This window comes from Syngnathoides biaculeatus, chromosome 2, assembly GCF_019802595.1.
Source record: "Syngnathoides biaculeatus isolate LvHL_M chromosome 2, ASM1980259v1, whole genome shotgun sequence".
Lineage (NCBI taxonomy): Eukaryota > Metazoa > Chordata > Actinopteri > Syngnathiformes > Syngnathidae > Syngnathoides > Syngnathoides biaculeatus.
The window spans coordinates 23834754-23859112 of record NC_084641.1 but is presented as its reverse complement, the minus strand read 5'-3'; the positions used below and the strand labels follow the sequence as shown (position 1 = coordinate 23859112).

At 43.6% G+C, this 24359-nt stretch overlaps 1 protein-coding gene across 9 annotated transcripts in view; it reads left to right on the top strand.

Moving 5' to 3' along the window:
* hspg2 (heparan sulfate proteoglycan 2) overlaps window positions 1-24359 on the top strand; it is a 112748-nt gene that overhangs the window by 69052 nt on the left and 19337 nt on the right. For 7 of the 9 annotated variants that reach the window (XM_061842269.1, XM_061842331.1, XM_061842284.1 and 4 more), the window contains 25 exons: window positions 1999-2091; window positions 2162-2254; window positions 2700-2930; window positions 3026-3139; window positions 3226-3353; window positions 3963-4049; window positions 4202-4260; window positions 4676-4840; window positions 4966-5076; window positions 6865-6965; window positions 7235-7415; window positions 12750-12809; window positions 14983-15105; window positions 15184-15336; window positions 15903-16063; window positions 16315-16392; window positions 17618-17753; window positions 17822-17973; window positions 18268-18403; window positions 19044-19187; window positions 19423-19557; window positions 20032-20213; window positions 20310-20505; window positions 21612-21791; window positions 22309-22569. In XM_061842269.1, the coding sequence (XP_061698253.1) occupies window positions 1999-2091; window positions 2162-2254; window positions 2700-2930; window positions 3026-3139; window positions 3226-3353; window positions 3963-4049; window positions 4202-4260; window positions 4676-4840; window positions 4966-5076; window positions 6865-6965; window positions 7235-7415; window positions 12750-12809; window positions 14983-15105; window positions 15184-15336; window positions 15903-16063; window positions 16315-16392; window positions 17618-17753; window positions 17822-17973; window positions 18268-18403; window positions 19044-19187; window positions 19423-19557; window positions 20032-20213; window positions 20310-20505; window positions 21612-21791; window positions 22309-22569 (3460 nt within the window). The remainder of the gene's footprint in view (window positions 1-1998; window positions 2092-2161; window positions 2255-2699; window positions 2931-3025; window positions 3140-3225; window positions 3354-3962; window positions 4050-4201; window positions 4261-4675; window positions 4841-4965; window positions 5077-6864; window positions 6966-7234; window positions 7416-12749; window positions 12810-14982; window positions 15106-15183; window positions 15337-15902; window positions 16064-16314; window positions 16393-17617; window positions 17754-17821; window positions 17974-18267; window positions 18404-19043; window positions 19188-19422; window positions 19558-20031; window positions 20214-20309; window positions 20506-21611; window positions 21792-22308; window positions 22570-24359) is intronic. The other 2 variants (XM_061842314.1, XM_061842323.1) reach the window with 2 other exon arrangements.

Here is a 24359-nt window from a genome sequence, read left to right as displayed (position 1 = left end):
GTAGCAAGGTACAGAAATCCAGGAAACAAATATTGTGAATGATTTATAAACGAATACAATAAGGAATAGATAAACTGCTATAGGGCGACACGGTGAAAGAACGAGTTATGGCATTGGCCTCACAGTTCCGACGGCAGGGGTTCAAATCCCAGCCCCAGCTGTGTATAGTTTGCATGTTCTCCCCGTGCCTGCGTGGGTTTTCTCCCGGAACTTTGGTTTCCTCCCACATCCCCAAAACGTGCTTTGATTGGACACCCTAAATTGCCCCTAGTTGTGGTTGTGAGTGCGACTATTGTCTGTCTTTGTGTGCCCTGCGACTGGCTGGCAACCAATTCTGGGTGTACCCCGCCTCCTGCCCGATGATAGCTGGGATAGGCTTCAGCACTCCCATGACCACTGTGAGGATAAGCAGCTCAGAAAATGGATGGATGGATAAACTGCGTTAACTGTGGCCTTGTGCTCTCATCAAGCAGTCAGTAAATCGTGCACTTAGAACAGAACTTTTGTCTCGATGTTGTCTGTCCTGCTGTCTTTGCAAAGCCAGCCTCGGATGTCTTGAGCTTTAAGACACCTTAAGACTAAAGGTATCTTTTTCACCTTACTGTGAGTTGTCAAGACAGTGGGACTGTTGGCAGCACAATGAGTGATTTATTCGCGTTCTGGAGCACGTACTTAGAGACCGAGTTCAACCGTATGCCCCACCCGGATTTTTCTTCCTAGGCTTCCTCTTTGCTTGCTCTCCTCTCTCTTATTTCTGTGGCTCATTCTCCTTTGCTCCCTCACCCCTCGCTTCCCAGTACTCTCTGGTCTACAAAGGTTTCAGCTTGCACCGGGACCATCTGCTCTACTGGCAGCTCCCCGCGCAGTTCACTGGGGATAAGGTACTGAAACTGAAAACTTTGGGTCAAATCCCCGAGCTCCTTGCTTCCCAGCACCCTTTGACCCCATCCCACAATCCCATTGCCCTTTCCTTATCCCAGTCTTCTGGTTTTCCCATATCCATGTACTGTTGGAAAATTATCCTTTCTTACATTATCCTTTGTTGAGTATGGAGTCCTTTTTCTTATAGCCTACAATGTTCTTCCTCATTAGTTTGATTTTTAAGTTTCACATTTCACTTCTCATAAACCAGATTGTCATTATTATTAACACGAAAAAATGTTATCAAGTAATGGGGAAAATAATTTTAGCTTTTGTAGTCCTAATTTTGTGGTACCCCCAAAATCATATTAAAAATTTCTTTGTCAGTACAGCCTCGGTTCTCGAACGTCCCCGCTCTCGAACAAATCGGTTTTCGGACGAAAATTTCAAGATTTTTTTTGCTTCTCTTTTCAAACGAAAATCAGTACTCGAACGCCCCCAACAAATCCCCAAAATAACAAAGTGTGCACGGGCAGACCAGCTGACTCACGACGAGCTTTGTTGCGAATTCCCATCCCGCCGAAAAAACCCGGAAATAACAGAACGCGCGCAGCCCGACCAGCTGACCCACCCACGACACGCTTTGTTATTATCAATTCGTACGAACCCCCGAAAAAAGCCCGGAAATAACATAACTCGCATGGTGGTTGATTCGGTTTTCAAGCAAATCGATTTTCGAACCGCCTTCTAGAACGCATTATGGTCGAGAACCACATCATTACTTATATTTTCTTGTTCACTATAATGTTACAGTGGCTTGCTTCCAACATTTTGGGTGTTTTTTTTTTAAGAAAAACATCATTTATTATAATGCCCTTTTGAACCCAGCGTAAATTTATTTTAAATTAGTCCTGTAATGGTGTCACCACCATGTACAGTAAGTCGAGCCGTTTGAAAACGCTGTAGTGCGGTACTCCAATAAATATATATATACAATAATAGGGGGAGAAAAACACATTTTAAGAATACTTAAAGCCCCAGGCAGACACAATACCAAATGATTTCATGCATCTCTGATTTAACTTTATCTTATTTTTAATATCTTAAACGTGATCGTTGCTTTTCAAAACATTTAAGGTGGGTTCGTACGGTGGCAAACTGAAATACACAATCTCCTACGTGGCTGGTCCGAGAGGAACTCTACTTGAAGATGCCGATGTGCAAATTATTGTGAGTAGGCCTCCTATTACTCGCAAATAAATATCGAGCTTTTCTTAGGCCTTGTCAATTGTTACTATAGGGTAATGACATCACTCTGGTAGCTGGACAACGCTGGCAGAGAAGGCAGCAAGGCAGCAGAGAGACTCAACAATTTGAGGTCATCTTCACCGAGGTGAGAAAAACAGCCGAGCGCCGCTCGGCCAGAGTGGAGGAACTTGCCCAGTGCCATCTCACTGAGACACAGCAAATATATTTGATACCTTCGGGAATCATCACGTTTGATGTAAAACCACAAGATATTTGGTCAAGGAAAAGTCCAATAACATTTCGTGATACTCAATAGAGGGTGATTTTTTCACCACAGCTTCGGCTGATCTTGTGCTTGTTCTTGTATCACACGGCAACAAGTAGAAACGTGTTCCTTTTGCACTTTTATCCATAGCCAGAGCAGATTCTAACACGTTTAACAGTCCTGTCATCCCTCCTCAAAGTTGAGTGCAAAACAGTTCTGTAACTTGTAACAATTTAAGTAATCTATTAAAATCACCGACCCTCACCGAACAGAGTGAAAAGTTTCCAGTTATCCATTTCCAATCATTTGATCATATCATTTCTAGGAATATTGGCGTCGACCTGATGGCATGCCCGCCACACGAGAGCACTTGTTGATGGTTCTGGCTGACCTGGATGACATCCTGATCCGAGCTTCCTACAACACGGAGATGCGCTCATCCAGTATCTCCGACATCAGCATGGAAGTGGCCGTGCCCAACTACAGCGGCCTGGCGCAGGCCCTGGAGGTGGAGCAGTGCCGCTGCCCACCTGGATACCAGGGCCTTTCCTGCCAGGTTCATGTTCCTAGTGTTACTCACTGCAGTTAACCTGCCAAAGGGATTGACCTAATTAGCATAACATATGAATTTATCATCTAAATCTATTTCAGGACTGTGCACCGGGATATACTCGTACCGGTGGAGGCTTATACCTAGGCCACTGTGAGCTCTGCGAGTGCAACGGCCACTCAGACTCCTGCCACCCCGAGACTGGCATCTGCACAGTAGGAAACAAAAAAAAAACAAAAAATGAGCAAATCATATCCTGAATGGCGGGATGGACACATGAAAAAATATTTTCCCCCTTCAGAACTGCCTGCACAACACTCAGGGTGAGCTCTGTGAGCAGTGCGCCTCCGGGTTCTTTGGTGACCCCACTGTTGGCACACCAGAGGACTGCCAGCCCTGTGCCTGCCCTCATACTGACCCGGACAACCAGTGAGTGGCCACAGAATCCCGAACTGCGCATTCCTGCTCTATTTATAGCTCAAGTCTTCTACGGCTCACACGCTGTTTATCGACGGCAAATTCAACCTTCTTTTGAAATCTGGAGGGTCCGCAGCTCGAAAACATGCTGCCAAATCAAATATTGCAATCTCACTCCTGCTCTCTGTGTACCTTTTTAAAAAAAAAATCCCAATGTTGATCAGGTACATAACATCACTTTCTAGGATATGTTTGGAACAGAGTGAATGTATTCAACCAGGAACAGAAAAATCATAAAGCTCTTTTATAATATCACAGTATATTGCCTCCCATTTTACTCTGTTTTGCTTTATCAGGTTACTTGTGTCAAAAGACTGCCGCGAAAAGTTCATTAAAACAACAATGGGAGTCGAGGCCTGAAACCTCGTGACTTTATTAATAAATGACCTATCCAGAGAGCAGAATTTGAAAAGAAAAAAAAAGGATGATTGAAAAGAATCGCTGCCGTCTGTGGAAAAAGCTTGTGAAGAACGTTTTCCATCACATTATGTTGGTGTTGCTTTGTTGTTCATTACATTTTGGAAGACTTTTGCAGTCCATTTGATTTTTCTCTTGCGACAGGTTCTCTCCCACCTGCGAGAGCCTGGGAAATGGAGGCTATCAGTGTACCGGCTGCCAGCCCGGTTACACGGGCCAATACTGTGAGCGGTAAGTGTTTTTCTCCAACACTGCCGGCGTGTTAACGTCCAAATTGTGTTCTTCGGTCCAATGATGAATTGTCATTTTTTTCTTATTTGTTGACATGGGTGTTTTATTATTTATGTCTGTTTTTTTTTTTTTTTTTTTTTTGCCATCAACAGATGCGCTCCTGGTTATGTTGGCAACCCACAGGAAAGACAGAAGTGCCGTCCATATGATGGTAAGATGACAAAAAAAAGATGAAAAACACTCACCAGACACATTATATTATATATATGTATATATAATGTAATCCATTTGACGGGTTGAAGAAGTCTTGTCAAAAATAATGATTTGCTTTTCGTGGACTCGTGTTTTGGACTCTTTTTAATATTCTAGTCCTGCATGGAAATGTTTCACTTTACAGATTAGCTCAGTTCCCAGCAGTTGCAGTGATCTACATCGGCCTGTATGTTTTTAGGAAATGTTGACGTATGCTTGTTTTATGTTTTTATTTTGTTGAAGTGGAACAGATAGTGAGACATTTTGATTGTGCTGCAGCTGTGGCCAACACTATCTGCTGTTTGTTGTGAATTTCTCAGAGTATTCCTTTTAAGGTTTTTTTTTTTTTTTTTTCTTTTTGGGCCTCTCTGCAGCTGCGGCGTCATTGGTGGTGCGGGTGTATCCAGAGAGGGTCCTGACAACCCAGGGAGGCTCGGTCACCCTGCGGTGTCAAGTGTCTGTTTCTTCTCCACACTACTTCTACTGGTCCAGAGAAGACGGGCGGCCCATCTCAAGCAGTGCCGACCGACGCAGACAAGGTACAGCAGATCCTGCGACCACGTTGCCCGAGCTTCTATGATATGGAGATATCCGTACGTCACTAACATTCTGTACATATGAGGCAGAAACTATATTGGTGTTTGTTCACCTGTATTGTACGCAGGAGCAGAACTGTACTTCTCCAATGTCCAGCCAAGTGATGCCGGTGTTTACATCTGCACCTGCCGCGACCAGCGTAGCACCAACAGGAGCCGTGCTGAAATTGTTGTCACAAGTGCGTATGAGTCTTGCTGCCATGAGATGCTTCCTGTGCGGTACCACATGCACTGAACAGCACTTATCCAGTGAAGAAAATAATATATTTGAACACCATGCTATATTGCAAGTTCTCCCACTTAGAAATCATGGAGGGGTATGAAATTTTCATCGTAGGTGCATGTGCACTGTGAGAGAGATCATCTAAAAGGAAAACTCCAGAAATTACAACGTATGATTTCTTAACGATTTATTTGTATGATACAGCTGCAAATAAGTATTTGAACACCTGTCTATCAGCTAAAATTCTGACTCTCAAAGACCTGTTAGTCCACCTTTAAAGGTCCGCCTCCACTCCATGTATTATCCTGAATCGTTAGCTGCATAAAGAGACCTGTCCACCGCATAAAATCAGTAAGACTCAAACTTGTAACATGGCCAAGACCAGAGAGCTGTCCAAAGAAACCAGAGACAAAACTGTAAAACTCTATATAGGGCTACGGAGAAATTGCCAAGCAGCTTGGTGAATAAAAGGTCCACTGTTGGAGCAATCATTTGAAAATGGAAGAAGCTAAACATGATGGTCAATCTCAATTGGAGTGGAGCCCCATGCAAGATATCACTTTGTGGGGTCTCAATTATCCTTAGAAAGGTGAGGAATCAGCCCAGGACTACACCACAGGACTTGGTCAATGACCTGAAAAGAGCTGGGACCACCGTTTCCAAGGTGACTGTGGGTAACACACTAAGACGTCATGGTTTGAAATCATGCATGGCACGGAAGGTTCCCCTGCTTAAACCAGCACATGTCAAGGCCCATCTTACGTTTGCCGATGACCATTTGGATGAGACAGAGGAGTCATAGGAGAAAGTTTTGTGGTCAGGTGAGACCAAAATGGAACTTTTTGGTCATAATTCCACTAACCGTGTTTGAAGGAAGATGAATGATGAGTTGCATCCCAAGAACAGCATCCCTACTGTGAAGCATGGGGGAGGTAGCATCATGCTTTGGGGGTGTTTTTCTGCACATGGGACAGGATGACTGCACTGTATTAAGGAGAGGATGACCGCGGCCATGTATTGTTAGATTTTGGGGAACAACCTCTTTCCCTCAACGAGAGCATTGAAGGTGGGTCGTGGCTGGGTCTTTCAACATGACAATGACCCCAAGCACACAGCCAGGAAAACCAAGGAGTGGCTCCGTAAGAAGGGTAACAAGGTTCTGGCGTGGCCTAGCCAGTCTCCAGACCTAAACCCAATAGAAAATCTTTGGTGTTTCTCAGCGACAGCCCAGAAACCTGTCTGATCTAGAGAAGATCTGTGTAGAGGAGTGGACCAAAATCCCTCCTGCAGTGTGTGAAAACCTGGTGAACAACTACAGGAAACGTTTGACCTCTGTAACTGCAAACGAAGGCTACTGCACCAAATATTAACATTGTTTTTGTCAGGTGTTCAAATACTTATTTGCAGCTGTATCACACAAATAAATCTTTAAAAAAAATGTTACATTGTGATTTCTGGATTTTTCATTTTAGATTCTCTCTCTCACAGTGGACATGCACTTACGAGGAAAATTTGAGACCCCACCATGATTTCCAAGTGGGAGAACTTGCAATATCGCAGGGTGTTCAAATACTTATTTTCTTCACTGTATGTTACAATATTAAATTCAAGACGGTGAAGGCTTTAACGGTCTGAAGTTTCTCCGACAAATTTCTTCTTACAAAGTACTCTGCCATGTAACTGCTAGTAAGTTTGTCGGGTTCGTCATCGTATTACTTGCTCAGCATTTTCCTCCTTGAACCAGGTATCCCAACAAAAGCCATCGAAGTGACAGTTGAGGAACCCAAAGCTCAAACGGTCAGGGTGGGGTCGACTGTAAACTTCATCTGTACAGCAAAGAGCAAGGTAATCATGACCAGTGATTTGTTAAATCACCCTCGCTTGACTTTGTGTAATATCTGAAAACATTTCCAAAGCACTGCTATTTGGTTTAAAACGGATTACATAAACCAGGATCCCTCGGCTTATCATGGCCATGATCTGTTTTGCGGCGATCTCAGAGGCGTAAAAATGTGTAAATCAGCGCTGCCAAGAACATTTGCCACTAGTTAGCTGTTAGCTGCTAGCAATGGATTAATAAATTCATCTCGGAGAACCTTTTGTGTTATTTACAGTCACCAGCCTACACGCTGGTCTGGACCCGTCTGGGCAACGGGAAGCTTCCCAACCGGGCGATGGACTTCAACGGAATTCTGACCATTCAGAACATCCAGCCGGAGGACGCCGGGGTGTACGTCTGCACGGGCTCCAACATGTTTGCTATGGACGAGGGCAATGCTGTCCTCTATGTGCCAGGTTTGTGATCCTTGGCACCGTTAGCATCCTCTACCACCCAACCAGCTCTGGCTCCCTCCACCCCTGCTTCCTGCTTTAGCTTGAAATGGCGCATGCTTCTCTGCTTTTTTTTTTTGTGTTCTCTGTGAACACATGGCTGGCTACTGGCTAACAACATCATCAGCTTGAAGCCCTAACTCCCAATAGTTCTGCCTTCTGCTCTCAACGTGAAACACTTTTCTGGTAATTATGTGGTGCTCAGCTCTCCAACTCCATTTTTTTAAATTTTTTATTCTTGCTGGTGCAACTTAGCAACTTTCTGCCTTTATCTGCTGAGGTACAGCTTGTGGATTTTTCAAATCAAAACTCTGGACGAGATGTATATTATGGGATCAATTATAATCCAATTTGACCCGCGGCATAACTAATGTGGACTCAACCCGTGACTGAGCGCTTTTTTACAGTACTTACCCAATTTTCTGCTTCTTTTCCACGTGGGTTGAACAAATCGGTGGTGGTTCATTTGCTTATTGACGACTGGTTGCTGGTTCCTACGGCTTGATATTCTACTAGCAGGCTGTTGTCACCTTTGACTTTTGGCTCTGTGGTGTCCTACCTGCCCGAGCTGTTTAGTGGAAGAATGCGTTTGGCCCGACGTGCGTTTAGGGACTCAGACAATCGAAGAGGACTTCTTTAAAGACCAGTTGAAAGATGCCGAGTACGCCTTTATGTATTTGCTGCGACATCTCAAATAATCCGGGTCAGTGACCCAAATGGTGCTGTCCGCCATGCAGTTGGCAACATTATTGTTGGACTATTTTTTTAATATGCTCCTGGACCAGCTTTTGTTTCCTGTGTGATGACAGAAGTCACATTTATGGGCACTGATCAGGTATTTCACATCTGACTTCAGATGCAGGAGAACCATTAAAACAACGATGATAGTATTTTACAATCTTGAATGTTGACACATCTTTGACTGAAATGTTGTTGTGAAATGTTTCTATCTGGCAAATGTAACAGCACACCGTGTGTAGAGTTTTAAGAGAAATTGTTTTACCAATGAAATGCATTTTTTTGCTTCATTTTTGCCCGTAGTCTTTGTCCATGCTACAGGATGCTTTCCAGTTTAAAAATATACTCAAAGATGCTTATATATGTTCAATAGTATTTTAAAAAGATGTCTCCTGTAACGTCCACATGCCATGTTGTGTTGAAATTTGTATTTTGTGAAAAATACAATATGGTAATGTAAGTAATGAGATTTTTTTTCTTTTTTTTGCGCTGTGAGAACAGAACTCACATTATTTTAAGCATAAATACAAAATGACCACAAGCTGTATGTTATTAACAGCTGTAATGTGACCCAATTTTTCATTTGATGTATCTTTAATGGCTTGTCGCTACTAACCTGCATGTGAGGCCATGCTACGTACCTGCGTTTCCATCTCATTGTCATGCTCTATGAGTGTATTTTTATTTTTTGTCTTGAAGCATTCTGAGAAATGTTTATATTTTTCTGTCGTACAGCGTTTACTGTTAATCCATGTGGTGTTGTGTTTTATTTTACAATTTTACCCGGTGGCCACTTTGCTGCATGATGAGCATGATGCAACTCACATGAACATACGGGTGACTTTAATTCTCAATAAACACAGATGAGGTTAGTCTGAAATGTAATTGCATGCAAATATGAATTGAGACGTCTAAATTCAATGAGGATAAGAGGGATTTTTCTAATCTTCATCTCCTTTAAAATATTTGATTCATCATCTACTGTATATGTTTGTTTGTACTAGTAATAGTAATTAATATAACCAATAGCTCGTATATTTTATGAAAGCAGAGTTTACACCACACGCTAATGCAGTTTTATGCGTTTCTAACCACCTCTGTACTTGAAATCCTAAACCACATCGCTTTCTTCAATGTTTAGAGAGTTAGCTTTGCCTAAATTCAATGTCATTCAAACAGTAGTTGTCAGTTTAATTTGATTACTTTATTACTAAAATTTGATTATTGCATTGAACACCTTACATACATATAAACTAGCATAAGCCATTGGAGGATCCCAAGTGGGATACAGTACACAACGGTCATCCACAACCATGCACTTCGAAGTAAGTAGTATTGTTTTCTTTTCAGTGCACCTTTCCTATTTTTACAGCGTACCAGTACCTCTAAAAATTTCCATGACTCTTTACTGTCTGGAATGCAGCCCTGTGGGGGCACAAGCCAGTGCAATCTGGAGGCCGGTCCCAAACGCAGATAAATGCAGAGGGTTGCGTCAGGAAGGGCATCCGGCGTAAAACTGCGTTCATCTAAAGAATCCCATACAGGATCGGTCGTGGCCCGGGTTAACAACGCCGGCCCCCGGCACCATTAACCTGCAGGGCGTCAGAGGAAATTCTTCTACTGTGAGTCGAAAACAAAGAAGAGGAGGAAAGCAGATTCGTAGGCAGAAGAAGAAGAGCATTGCACGGAGCCTACAACTGAGTGTAGGGACTTTGATTGTTGGTACTATTACAGGAAAAGCTGAGGAAAAAGGAGAAAGGTTGATATATTGTGCATCCAAAAGAGTAGGTGGAAAGGTAGTAAGGCTGGAAGTTTAGGGGCTGGGTTTAAATTATTCTACCATGGAGGAGATGGGAAGAGAAATGGAGTAGGGGTTATTTTAAAGGAAGAGCTGGCTAAGAATGTCTTGGAGGTGAAAAGAGTATCAGATCGAGTGATGAGACTAAAATTTCAAATTGAGGGTGTTCTGTATAATGTGGTTAGCGGCTATGTCCCACAGGTAGGATGTGACCTAGAGTTGAAAGAGAAATTCTGGAAGGAACTAGATGAAGTCGTTCTGAGCATTCCAGACAGTGAGAGAGTTGTGATTGGTGCACATTGTAATGGACATATTGGTAAAGGAAACCATCGGACTGCGCGCGTTCTATTATTTGCAGGTATTTTCGGCAAGGTGGGAATTCACAACAAAGCGCATCGTGGGTCAGCTGGTCTGTCCATGCGCGTTCAGTTATTTCCAGGTTTTGTTGTGGGTGTTCAAGTACTGATTTTTGTCCAAAAACAGAATTAAAAAAAAAATATCAAAATTTTCATTAGAAAACCGACTTGTTCGAGAGAGGGGACGTTTGAGAGCCGAGGCTGTACTGGAGATGGGAAGAGAAATCAACTCAGGGTTAATTTAAAGGAAGAGCTGCCTAAGAGTGTCTTGGAGGTGAAAAGAGTATCAGATTGAGTGATGACGGTGAAATTCGAAATTGAGGGTGTTATGTATAATGTGATAAGCGGCTATGCCCCTCAAGTAGGGTGTGACATAGAGTTGAAAGAGAAATTCTGGAAGGAACTAGATGAAGTAGTTCTGAGCATCCCAGACAAAGTGTGTTGTGATTGGTGCAGATTGTAATGGACATGTCGGTGAAGGAAACAGGGGCGATGAAGAAGTGATGGGTAAGTACGACATCCAGGCAAGGAACCTTGAGGGACAGACGGTGGTGGACTTTGTGAAAAGGATGGAGATGGCAGTAGTGAACACTTTTATTACCAGAAGAGGCAAAAACATAGGGTGACCTACAAAAGCATAGGAAGCAGGTGGATGTTACCTACGGTACGGTAGTTTAGCTCAACAGCATAGGATTGTGGTGTGTAGGATGACTCTGGTGGTGGGAAGAAAGATTAGGAAGACAAAGGTAGAGCAGAGAACCATGTGGTGGAAGCTGAGAAAGGAAAAATGTTGTGCGGCCTTTTGGAAAGAGTTGAGATGGGCTCTCGATGAACAGGAGGAGCTCCCGTAAGACTCCAGCCAAAGTGGTCAGAGAGACGGGCAGGAGAGTACTTGGTGTGTCTTCTGGTAGGAAAGTGGAGAAGGAGACTTGGTGGTAGAACCCCAAAATACAGGAAGTCATACAAGGAAAGAGATTAGTGAAGAAGAAGTGGAGAGGACTGAGGAGAGGCAAAAGGAATACATTGAGATGCGACGTAGGGCAAAGGTAGAGGTGGCGAAGGCTAAACAACAGACACATGACAACATGTCCACCAGGTTGGACACAAGGAGAAAAGGACTTTGATGGTTTGGACATGTCCAGAGGAGAGAGAGTGAGTATATTGGTAGAAGGGTGCTGAGGATGGGGCGAGAGGAAGACCAATGAGAAGGTTGATGGATGTTGTGAGGGAAGACATGAAGGCAGTGGATGTTCGAGTAGAAGATGCAGGAGATGGGCGCAGATGGATGACGTGCTGTGGCGACTCCTAGCAGGACAAGGCGAAAGGAAAAGAAGAAGAAAATGACTCTTTACTGTCAGAAAATCTTGTCCTCACTCTGGTCAAGGCCATGCTGGAGCCTGTCCCTGGTGACTCTAGGCGAGCAGAAAGGTACACCCTGAACTGGTTGCCACCCAATCGCAGGGCACACATAGACTCGCACTCGCATTCACACCAAGGGGCAATTGAGTCTTCCATTGAAGTGTCATGTTTTTGGAACGTGAAAGGAAACCGCAGTGCCCGGAGAAAACCCACGCAGGCATGTGTTAACAAGTCACTCACTGTGCCGCCTCCTGCTGGATAATGCTAGCTTATTTCAGTTAATGCGTGGGACTTGCCTTAATGCATCCAAAGAAAATAATTTGTTACAAATATATAATTAGATTGAAAATATATAGATATATAATCTCAATTGCATTTTGTTTTCTAAACAATGCAGAACCTTTTTCAGTGCACAATTTTCTGATACACTAATTACACTGCCAAAATGGAGGAATTGGATGTAACAGAGATGCTAGGACCAAATTCCAAATAAAAAAAAAAAATTAATAAAAAGTATGTGATGAAAGCATTGCTAACTGTAGCTTTGTGCAAAAAGGAGTTGTCAAACCACCAAAACCCTTGAACATGTCATCCAACTTTCCAAGTAGCAACCTCAAACCATAAAACCAAAAGTATCCTAAAATGGCTTTTTAAATTCAAATCTTTTTAAATTTTCCCAGAGATATTTTTCCATTAGTTTTTCTACACTATTGTATTGCAATGTAATGAAATGTCATTTTTCAGAGTTCATATTCCTGTCAAGTGTCAGTCATTTGATTCAGTCGTCCACTAAAGTAAATTTAAACCAAACCATGTTGGGTTTTTTTGGGGACAAATTTTTTGGTAGAATTAAAACTTAATCACTTGAGATTGAGTCCCACCTCTAATTGATTTTTGTAATAGTTGTTACTTTTACATTTGATACCGCGGCGGCCTCACATCGAAGAATGTCTCAAGGAGAGACGGGAGGTCTACGACCCAGAGAGCTGACCTATCAGTTTACTTGTCCTCCACACCCCCTCCCTCCTTCTCCCTCCCCATCTCTAGAGGCCTCACAGACACAGATGTTTTACACAGCCTATGAAATGTTTGAAGGACACAGAAAGCGTAAGTCAGCATGGGCATGGTTCTGGCTCTCCGGAAGATCACTTGCCTCTTGCATCTCTCTGCAATCTGCATGCACTCCATCCTCCAGACGGAGGACGTAGCTTGGGCCTGGTCGGGCTCATGTCCAATCGACTGCGGTCTTTCTATGAGTCCTCAAGACCGAAGTCTAGATTGAACATGAGCATTGCCGGCTCCCTCCCTTTGGTTTATAGAGGTCAATCGCTGCAGGGAAAATTACTCACGCAGCCTTATGAGCAACTCCTCATGAATGTTGGGAGCACTTTCAAAAACTGAGTGTGGCTCAAATGGCAAGCCTTTGAAAACTATTCGAAATTAATGTGCACACAGCAGCGACACGTTGAACATGGTGTGTAGACAAGTTTTAGAAGTTAAAGTAATTGGCTGCAGTGGACCCTTGGAACAAATGATCCACTTGAAGAGGCTGTTTGTCTTTTGATTCAAATACATTTTGGCCATCAGGTCATGGAAACATTGCAAAGGTGGAAACTTTTGCCAACATACCATTTCTGAAAACTGTAAAAGTACACTTATTGCAGTAGATAACATTTCAGATGTTTTTTTAAACATTTTATTTGACAGTCGTGTAATGAAATGATAAGATTTGATGCTGTTAAAATACAAATATCAGTTACATACCTTTATTTTGATTAGAACCTTTTTGCATTGGCTTTTCCTAATTATCATGATTTTTTTCTAAATTTTTTAAATACGTATTTTTTTACATTTCAAGTTTGTTCCAAGGGTCCACAACAAACATGATGCCTATTTAAAAAGCAGCAGTGCCTCCACATTCAGACTTCGGCGGTGTCCCTTCTTTTTCCTCTTTCCTCTTTCCTCTTTTCTTCATCCCGTCAAGAAACGCTGAGCTGGGAAAATTTTCTCATCTGGGCTTCAAACATCATACTGTGCTTAATGCATCCCATTTTCAACATCTTTGCATCGCTAAATGTGTCTATTTATGATTGTCACGTTTACTGGTGGTAATCAAACAATGCTACACTAAGAATTTCATGCACACACATTTGATCAAAACGGGAAAGATAGCATATTTATTTTCTCGAGTGAATAAGTACTTTTATCAACATCAGATAACGTGTTGAGCGTTGGGCTGTAGGAATTTTGAGCGAAGTAACTAAAATGACATACTATGGTTTTTTTTTTTGTGGCTTTGTTATTTTTCTGTTTAATTAGGAGTTTTGACAAGCTCTGTTATTATTAATTCTGTTGTTTAATTTTGGGTAAAAAACCCAAAGGTGATTCATTGCCTTTGTTCTAGTTGGCAGTGTGGATTGTTAACTGATTTCAAATTTGACATCCATCCATCCATTTTCGTTTGCCGCTTATCCTCACAAGGGTCGCGGGAAGTGCTGGAGCCTATCCCAGCTGTCAATGGGCAGGAGGCGGGGTACACCCATCGGGACAAATAGCCGATCTCGCAATTGCACCGATGGGCAATTTAGAGTGTCCAATTAATGTTGCATGTTTTTGGGATGTGGGAGGAAACGGGGAAACATGCAAACTCCACACGGGCGGGGCAGGGATCGAACCCGGGTCCAACGCGTTCCAGCTGCTCCACTGTGCCGCCAAATTTTACATTTACTTTCTTTTTATAAGTTGAAATACTCTCACTTCTTTTCGTTTGTGGTTACGTGATGCACAGTTCAGCTAAATACTAAAATAGATGCGGATACATAGCTGACAATTAAGTTTGAAGATAATGACATTAAAAGACATAGTTTGAAGGTGAAATTAATCACTCGGGATCAAAACTTTCTTCATTTTTTTTGCCTTCCCCAACTTCTTTTCGCATTCGTTGCTCCTTCCCATCAGTCTGATGGAGCCTCTCAGGACTGTTGATGTCTTAAAAGTCAGTGTCAGAGTTCCAACAGTCCCAGAGGTTTTCAGCTGGCCTGCATATTCCTGCTCCAGTCCTAATGAAAAGAAGCCTTTCTTTTCGCTTTGGCGGCTCACAGGAACGCAGCCTGCCAAACGCTTCGAGGCAGCAATATGTTCGGAGGCCACACCAATGGCTTCGTGCCACTTTTCTTCTCCGTCATTTACTCTGTGGTGTAAGACTACCAAAAATGCCTCTGTTACAGCACTCCATCACAAGTTCCATCAATTAGGATTCAAACTGTTTTGTCTTTTGTAGCTGCAGACGGGGCCCAGCCTGTCGCCACCATCAAGCCCTCCACACTGACTGTGCAACAGGGACAGCGGGCCGAGTTTCGCTGCACAGTGACCGGCAACCCGAGCCCCGCCGTCGAATGGATCGGTACGGCCTCTCGGACCTCCAGTAGAATTGCTGTTTCCCCACTGGTGGAGTGACCGGATGTGATTGTGATTGTAACAGGGGGTCCTGGGAACAGAATGAGTCCCCGGGCAGTGATAAGAGGCAACATGTTGACCTTTACAGCGGTGGACCCGGCAGATGAGGGGGACTACGCCTGCAAAGCTCTGAACACCCACGGCGAGCACACCGCGCGTGTTTCTCTATTTGTCAAAAGTATGCTCTCGTTGTGTGTGGTGTGATTTTATACTTAATTACGCAACTTTAAATACGCGGCTCCGGTCAAGATAAGACACTGCGCCCTCACCTCAGTACTCCCACAGAAAAACATTTTTGCTCACTATGTTTTGGCTTTCAAGGAAGATGTTGTAACTGTTACAGTAATTATAATAATCATCAGTAATCTTTCGCTATACAAAAGTTTTAGCTAGTTTAGACTAGCGTTGTTGTTTTTGCGTTTGACATAATCAGACAGAAAGGATTTCCCCATATTACAAGAAAGCAGTAAGGAAAGGATTGGAATTTCACAGTCCGAGACACTTTCAGATCAGTAGAACACAATCATACTGGCACAATCTTTATTTTATCAGAACGGTCCTCATAAGTTAATTATCTGTGAAACATTGAGGTAGTGGAAATAGAGATAACCAATCAGCAGATGGACCAAAAAACTAAACGTGACGCTTTAGTGGTGGTGGATTATAGTGAAAAGAGAAATGTCCGTCGAAGATGCGTTTGGTGCAAGAAGTCATGGACGTATTTTGTTTTTCTTCTTTCCAAAGGGTCGAACCCCAACAGCCTTGGCACACAGCCCCAAGTTCAAGTCAGTCCTCAAAATATTGATGCTCATGAGGGCGACGCCTTGAGATTGTACTGTCGCGCATCAGGATCGCCGACCCCGAAGCTCACCTGGCTCAAAAACGGGGGACAAATCCCACCGCAGGTGAGATCCCGCCAGGTTGATGATGAACTGATCATGATGATGATAATTATGCTAACGTAAGGTGTCGCTAGCATCGTTGAGATTGTGTTTATACACATATCCATGTATTGGACAGGTGATTCAGACGCCAATCTTACTGTGATTGTTTCTGCATTGTGACAATTTACCTCTATTTTTTTCCTCCCTTGTGTTTGTGTCCTCCCCCCACCCTTTTGTTTTTGGTACCTCCCCTTGTTCTGACACTTGCTCAGGCCATACCCTCTCATGGTTTCCATCAGTTTAAAAGCAACAGTGTCGATGTGTTGCACAGACGTATTGAGGAGTTTCAGGTCTGTCCATGTGTCCAGTGTCTGTCTGTCCTGCTCCGCAGATCCCATCCATTGTCTTCTACTAATACCGTCTTCACACATTGTCAACTAAGTGCATGAGCCAAACTGTCCTTGATTCACGCCTTTTAGCACCCATTAATTTCCTTGAGGTACTTGCAAAGGCCTTTTAGAGTTGGTGCCAAACGCATTAAAACCATCTTGCTGGGTCCAATTGGCTTCTTAATGTACTCTCACGCAGCTCTTGCTTTTATGTGGTCTCCTACTGATGATCTGTTCTCCTTCATTTTGCACCATCCACATCAGGCCATCACTCACACCATCAGTTAACGGAATAAAGCGTAGTCGTACAAAAGACACGGGAAGCATTTTAAACATTTCTGCAAGATCCCGCCTCTTGCCCCCTGGCTTTTTCTTTGCCAGATGCTGAACGACGCCCCGGGGTTGAGTGGCACTCTCGGGTCAGTTTGTTGGTGCTACTCCTTTTGCTTCAGCCGTTCCCAGGCGAAGCCAGACTCTACTGTGCAACCGACCAGAAATTCTGTATATTCTGGCGAAAGGCTCGCTTTGTAAGCCCATCAGTATGTTCAGACACAGGCTGAGCCGGGGCCCGCCTCGGCTGCTGCTCGGTTTAGCCCGGCTTACGTTGGTACAGGCTGCAGCTAAGCAGCTTTGTCCATGCCTCAATAGCCCCCAGATGCGGAAATGCCTTCCTGGAGCCACCCCCTACCCGCATTCCCTTCCCCTTTGCGGTATTTTAATAAAATGTAATATCCAGGCTGGTAGCTAAACAATGAAGTACTGGTTTACATATCTGTTGTAAACAACCCAAATGGGTTTCTGACATGCATGGAAATTTCTCCCAATCTCCTTTTTTTCGTTGATTGGATGACATATTTTTGTATTTATAGGGCTTAATCACACAACCATCATGTGTCATAGTCTGTTCTAACAGCCCCAATGTATTCATTTAATCCAATCATCTGTGTATCAAACTTATGCTGTAGGAATTAGGCTCAAAGCTCTAGCAGAATCTTTATGTAGTGCTTTTGTGTTACATTAGCTCTTGATGTCGCTACGTCATGTGTGTGTTGTTTCAAAGGACTCTGCCGAGGTAAGTCGTGTTCATCAACAGTTGTGGGCTGTGGTCTCCCGATGAGTAAAAACAATTAAAAAAGTAGCCTTTGACTTGCCATTCGAGTCTCACTTCCCGGTATGTCCTCTCCAGGCCAACATGGACCGCACTGACATCGGCACACTACTCATCCCAGATGTAAAAGTATCGGACTCGGGCACGTACATGTGCGTCGGCAGCAACAGTGTGGGCTCGAATAGCGCACCCATTAAAGTTTCGGTGCTGAAAGGTGAGATGTTCTGCCCGTCCACCCATCGCTACTTTGACCCACAGTGCGGCACGTTTGTGTTCGTACAGCGGATCAAAGTTCCTCAGTTGTCAGAATCCAGCCATCAGAAGCAGACGTCCATGAGGGTCACAACCTGTACCTCGATTGTATCCCCTCTGGAAATCCTCCTCCCCGAGTCACTTGGACGAGAGCTAGCGGAAGGCTGTCGTCCAATCACCAGGTAGAACACAAACATGATTGTCACTATTTTTTAATTTCTATTATTGTGATATTTTTCCAATGATGAAAGATTTCCCATCCCAAAATGAAATTTAATACAAAATCCAACTCCACTTAGTGATACAATATGATCATGATATGAAGCAAAAAGGTCAAAGTCTTTTCTTGAACTTTCAGGGAACACTGTTGGCCACATTCTGCAAATAGCGTTGTATTTGTTCTCTTAATTGATGATTTGTAATGTGGTAATAGATCTCAAATAATTGCTACATATAGCTGTTTCTCCTGCACACAGGTTGTTGGGAGTCAGCTTCGTATCCTGTCAGCGACCCCTGAAGACTCGGGAGAGTACATCTGTCAAGTGCAGAGCGCTCCAGGATCTCAAGTCCATCGAGCCGCTGTCACTGTGTCGGTCATTGCATCTGCTTCACGTAAGCCCCTCCTGAGGTCCGATCCAAGTGAATGTGTGCAGGTTTAAAGTGGCACAGTGGCTCAGCTGGGAAGCGTTGGGCTCACAGTTCTGTTTGCATGTTGTCGCCGTGCCTGCGTGGGTTTTCTCCAGGCACTCCGATTTCCTCCCACATCCCAAAAACATGCAACATTAATTGGACACGCTAAATTCCCCCTAGGTGTGATTGTGAGTGCGGCTTTTCGTCTCCATGTGCCTTGTGATTGGCTGGCTACCAGCTCAGGGTGCACCCTGCCTCCTGCCATTTGACAGCTGAGATAGGCTCCAGCACTCCCGCGACCCTTGTGAGGATAAGCAGCTAAGAAAATGGATGGATGGATACGTTTTAGTTAGGTAAAGGAAATTAAATCTTATGCAAGACTGCTCAGCAGCTGGGAAAATCAGGAAGATCACCAAAGAAACCAGCCCTGGTTGTTTCCCAAATGAAATTTCGACCTGCACATTGAATGATCTCAGTTTCTATTTCTAGACTTCAGCTGTCGGTGCCAAAAAATTCCGTGGCCGCACTCTATCTCCCATGATTTTTCAATGATAAAACAGACGACAGGTTGAGTTTACCAGGAAAAAGGTGTTTGCTGAAAACACCCAATTTCTTTCAAAAGGTCTTCAAAGTCCAATCATCGCCATCGAGCCTCACAGCGCTCCAGTACGTGTTGGTGAATCGGCCAGCTTTAGGTGCAAAGTGTACAGCGGGGCCCAACCTGTCCGACTGGAGTGGAAGCTCACTGGAAACCAACCACTGCCCGGTACTGACCAACCCGCGATCCCCTGTCTGTCTGTCTGTCTGTCTGTCTGTCTGTCTCTCCCTTTCTCTGACGCACATTCGCTGAATTTCCCCTCCCACTCATTCTTTTTTCTCTACAAATCAGTACAAATCAATTTATTCAGCCACTTTTTATGTTATGCGGGTTGCATTTTGGTTGTTTTCTCTTTAATGAGCACAATGTGCATGTGATTTGATTTGCTGCTGTTTCCAAACAGACAATGTCAAAGTTAGCCCTGATGGTTCCGTGATTAGCATCACAAATGCACAACCCGTGAATCACGGCGCGTACCGTTGTGTGGCCAGCAACCCCTTTGGCATCACCCACACTATTGTGTCCTTGATTGTGAAAGGTAAGATTGTTTCAAACACGCGCACTAGCTATTTTCCACAGCTTTCCACATATGGGATGGACATATTCATTAATCTTAATTCATAATGAACTTTTTCAATTAAACTAAGATCCTATAAGAAACCAAAGAACTCCTTCACGAGCACTTAGCTCAAATTTTGTCCTCACCAAACTTATTCTGTACTGGCCTTACATGTGTTAAAAGCAATTCTTTCAGTTCTGCTATTTCTGCTATAGGCAGCAAACTTCTTGCATATATCTATCATGCATCGTCTTCCAGCTGAAATCCACGATTCTTGCATTGCTTTAGAATGTAGAGACTACACCCAAACCTAAGAACATGCAAATACCACCAACTTACAAAGACCTCAAACCTTTCATCATGCCCATTCCTCTGTCACAATACCATCATTTTGCCATCTTTAGTGCGCCATCCCATGATCACCCCGACCGTTTTGCGTGTTTGTCCGATCAGAGTCTCCCGTGGCAACTGTCACCCCTGTTGGGCCAGTGCACGTCAAGGTCGGCGAACCCATTAACTTGGAGTGCCAGGCTTCAGGGGAGCCCCGCCCTTCTGTCTCATGGCACCGATTGGACAGCAACCGCAAGATCAGATTGAGCAGCCTCGTTCCCATGGAGTCCAATGCACTGATGCAGGTATGGTCAGATCAATACGCTTCGTACCCTCTAAAACCTTCCCTAAACATCACATTAAGACCAAGGATTATTGCACATTTATCTCTTATGGCTCAGATCCTTGTGGCCCGTCCAGAAGATAGCGGCACATACGTGTGCGTCGCACGCAACAACGAAGGTAGCACGGAAACCAAGGTGGAAGTCGTCGTGCAGGGAGACTCCCAGCTGCCCTTTGTGCCTAGAGTCATTGTTCCTGAGCCACTTATGATCGTGGTGGAAGGACAGACTGCAACCCTACGCTGTGATGTCCACGGTAATCAAAGAATCTAATTAAAACTGATTTCCTGGCAGTGCCAACCAATGGACCTTTCCGATGGCGATCTTGAGCTCCGCCACCATAGCTATGTCCCACAAGCTTACAAAATGGCGATCGAACAGAACATGTTTGAAGTAGATTCTCTATCGCGTATTCTGGATAATTTTGCGGTATGTTTTTTGCCGAATGGGTCAGACTTGTCCAAGAGAGTTCTGCAGAGAGGTCTCAACTATTTGACGCAAGGATGTGTATACGGAATTAAGATTTTGGACGGAGCAGGACGCAATGTCAGAGTTACTGCGAAACGTTGGCGATCGATGCAAAAAAGTTTGACGTCTCACAAACTTCATATTGAAATCCAACAGGATAAAATAGTGGAATCGTATTGCCCATGTAAAGCAGAGTGAGTACTTTTTACTTGGAAAGATCCCGAGTAATATCATTGTAGTCTTTTTAAGTGAGTGGGTGTATTCGTTTGACTTGGCTTGTAATCGAACCCAGTGCTGTCTTGACATTGCATGACATCGTGGATTTACATATCCCTAACCCGACTCTTCGGCATAAAACATTCCACACTTCATTCAGCAAGTCAGTGATACACTAACAAAGTGAAAGTTTTTTTTCCTGCGATGTATAAAGCACTGATAATAATTCCATCAAACTCAGAGAAGATACTTCTGCCTCACTTGCCATCGAACATACAGCCTAGTATTTGTTGATATTGCTCACATTTAGTTGTACGTGGACTCTTCCGCAAGCCTTAATCCATCGTAGACACTTCGTCGGCTGTGTTTTAGGCTTTGGAAAATGAATCCAGGATACCTTTCATCAGAATTGCACCTTCCCCGAGCGCATCTGAGGACCATTTTCTTCGTAACATTAACGTTTCCAAGCGCACGCTACTGACAACTAGCATTGCTTGTGGGACAATACGGCGAGAGGGGCGTGTTAACCCACGGTTTAAGACAATGCGACTATCTTATTGGCTATTATTGTATGAGTGATTGACAGGTCGGAAAGGTCCATTCAGCGTAGGAAGAAAAATACTGCTGTACTGTAAATGTCGGTGCAACCAAGCCTTCCTATCCACTTTTCTGTGCAAGGTTTCCCCGCCCCAACTATTACGTGGTCCAAATTGCGGTCCCCTCTGCCTTGGAGACATAAGGTGGTGGACAACAACCTGGTGCTGCCTGACGTGGGACGCCAAGATGCTGGGGAATACATCTGCAGTGCCGTCAACAACATGGGCACCACTGAAGTTACCGTTACGCTGGATGTGGAAAGTAAGTCATGGTGTTTTCATTTCTGCTCACTCTTTTGTGTCTGAGTTGAAATGTCTGAAATTGGATAACAGCAAAAAGGAAAAACAAGACAACTCTGTTAAGCCTTTTTAAAATGTTTTTGTCATCAAATTAGTTCGATATATAATGCTTTCAACAAAATGTCTTTTTAGACAATAAAATGCCTACAGGAGAGATGTATTTATTTATTTACAATGAACATTTTATTTGCATTGTTCCAAATGCTATTGGGATGCTATTACCAGACATAGCCATGTTTGCGTATCGTTGTGAGAATGCGTGCAAATAATATCGATTAGGTTGTTGCTGTTGTTTCACAGTGTGCGTTACTTTAAAGTTTTAATTGTGTTTACATCATTATAATAATTGTGGCTTTTCAGATGATGAAACACATTTGTCTTGGGACACGAAATATCGAACACTGGGCTACATTCATTGTTTTTGCTGCTGTGATCATCGTGTAAGTATTGCTAAACCTGTTCATTTTTTTCCCCCCCAGCCCCTCCATACGCTACTTCAGTGCCCGATGACGTGGCAGTGCGTGTCGGGGAGGTGATCCGGTTGCAGTGCCTGGCACATGGCACTCCTCCGCTGACGTACATTTGGACCAAACTGGACGGTGCGTTGCCCTCGAGGGCCCAGGTCAGCGACGGAGATCTCCAGATCAATTTGGCCACCGCAGAGGATGCGGGGAGCTACCAATGCGTTGCCAGCAACAGAGTTGGCCACAGTGAAGTAGTGGCTAAAGTTACAGTCAGATGTAAGTTACAGAGATAACATTCTACACTCACCTTCAAAAGTATTCGAACGGCGAGGTCTATTCTTTTATTTTGGAGATAAATGGCTTTGACATCAAAAGAGGTTAACAGTGGTCAACATTCCATTTTAATTACAGGTGACTTAGAATAATAACACACGATTGAACAAAACTCCAGATCTTGTTCATCTTATCGGAACAAGCTCGGTGGTGACTCCCTTAAATCTTCTCTTTTGGAGGGAAAATACATAACCTATTGGGTTTAAGTCTGGAGATTGACTTTGTCTGTCAAATAGCTTCCAGTTTTCATGGTAGCTTGTGATACCTTCCCTCCTGCCCTCTGGAGGTTGTTGCTGATGTTCTAACCAGTGGTTTGGGGATCTTCTTTATAGCTCTCGCTGTTGTAAGCGTGTTATGTTTATTTTCATCTAACCAGTGAACATCACTTACAAAATGCAATATTGGTTTCTTTCTTTTTTGGCAGTTTTCAAACGCGTCAAACTAAATATTTATTGTTAAATGACTGTGATTGTGCATGTTTTGTCCTTCTCTTGAGAAATGTAATGTTAAACCTCCATCCATCCATCCATTTTCTTTGGCGCTTATCCTCCTGGAGCCTATCAACAGGCAGGAGGCGGGGTACACCCTGAACTCATTGCCGGCCAATCGCAGGGCACATAGAGACAAAGAGCCACACTCACAATCACACCTAGGGGCAATTTAGAGTGTCCAATTAATGTTGAGGGAGAACATGCAAACTCCACACAGGCGGGGCCGGGATGGAACCCGGGTCCTTATAACTGTGAGGCCAACTCTTTACCAGCTAATCCACCGTGCCGCCATGTTAAACCTTATCATATGAAAACAAACTCCACAAAGCAAACTTTAACATTCTAAACATACAATAACCCAAATGTACAATAAAACGCACGTCACTGATGGTGCAGTGGTACACACGCCTGACTTTGATACTGTCGGCGTGGGATCAATTCCCACTCAGTATCAATATGTCACCTGCGAATGACTGGCGACCACGTCAGAATGTAGTCCGCTTTTCACCCGAAAGCGTCTGGCAATCCCGTGACACTTATGAGGATAAACATCTTGGACAATGGACATGGACATTAAAACACAGTCGCATTCGTTTCTTATTTAAATACATAAAATCTAAAGATCAGAAATCTAAACTCTGTTGTGAACAGGTAATCTGCTACGTACCTTTTTTGAAAGCTCTCATTTTCCATCTTTGGCTTTGCCATTTTTTGCCAAAGAGTAAATTTGCACGAGGAGACTTGTACCAAGCTCGCTAATAACTGCAACAGAACAGCATGGGACGCTTGCAGGTCTCGAGTCACCAGCACACTAGCAATTTGTAGCATAGAGCTCGTGCACGTGTCATCACAGTTTGCACGGCGCCATATTGCCGGTCAAATCTAGCTGCTCTGCTCTGCGGGAGCCGTTGTACCAGAGCAGATTTTTCATATTGCCTGTGACCTGTTGTACTATTGGTTGTCACAACAGACGAGACAGATATTCGAAGAGATCATTCTATGAAATACCAGCTGAAAAGACCAGAAAATATCAATTGATTTTAGCAATTAAAGATGACGGATGGTGCCCAACTAAAATACATACAAACCTGTGTAGCGATTGCTTGATTTCAGATAGGAATTATTCTTCTCAATCTCAAATAACCAAAAAGTATTTATGATGCCAAGTTGACTCATTTTATAGCATTGTGTATTTAAAAAAAAATAAAATGAACCATCTCGCAGCAGAGAAGTATTTGTAAG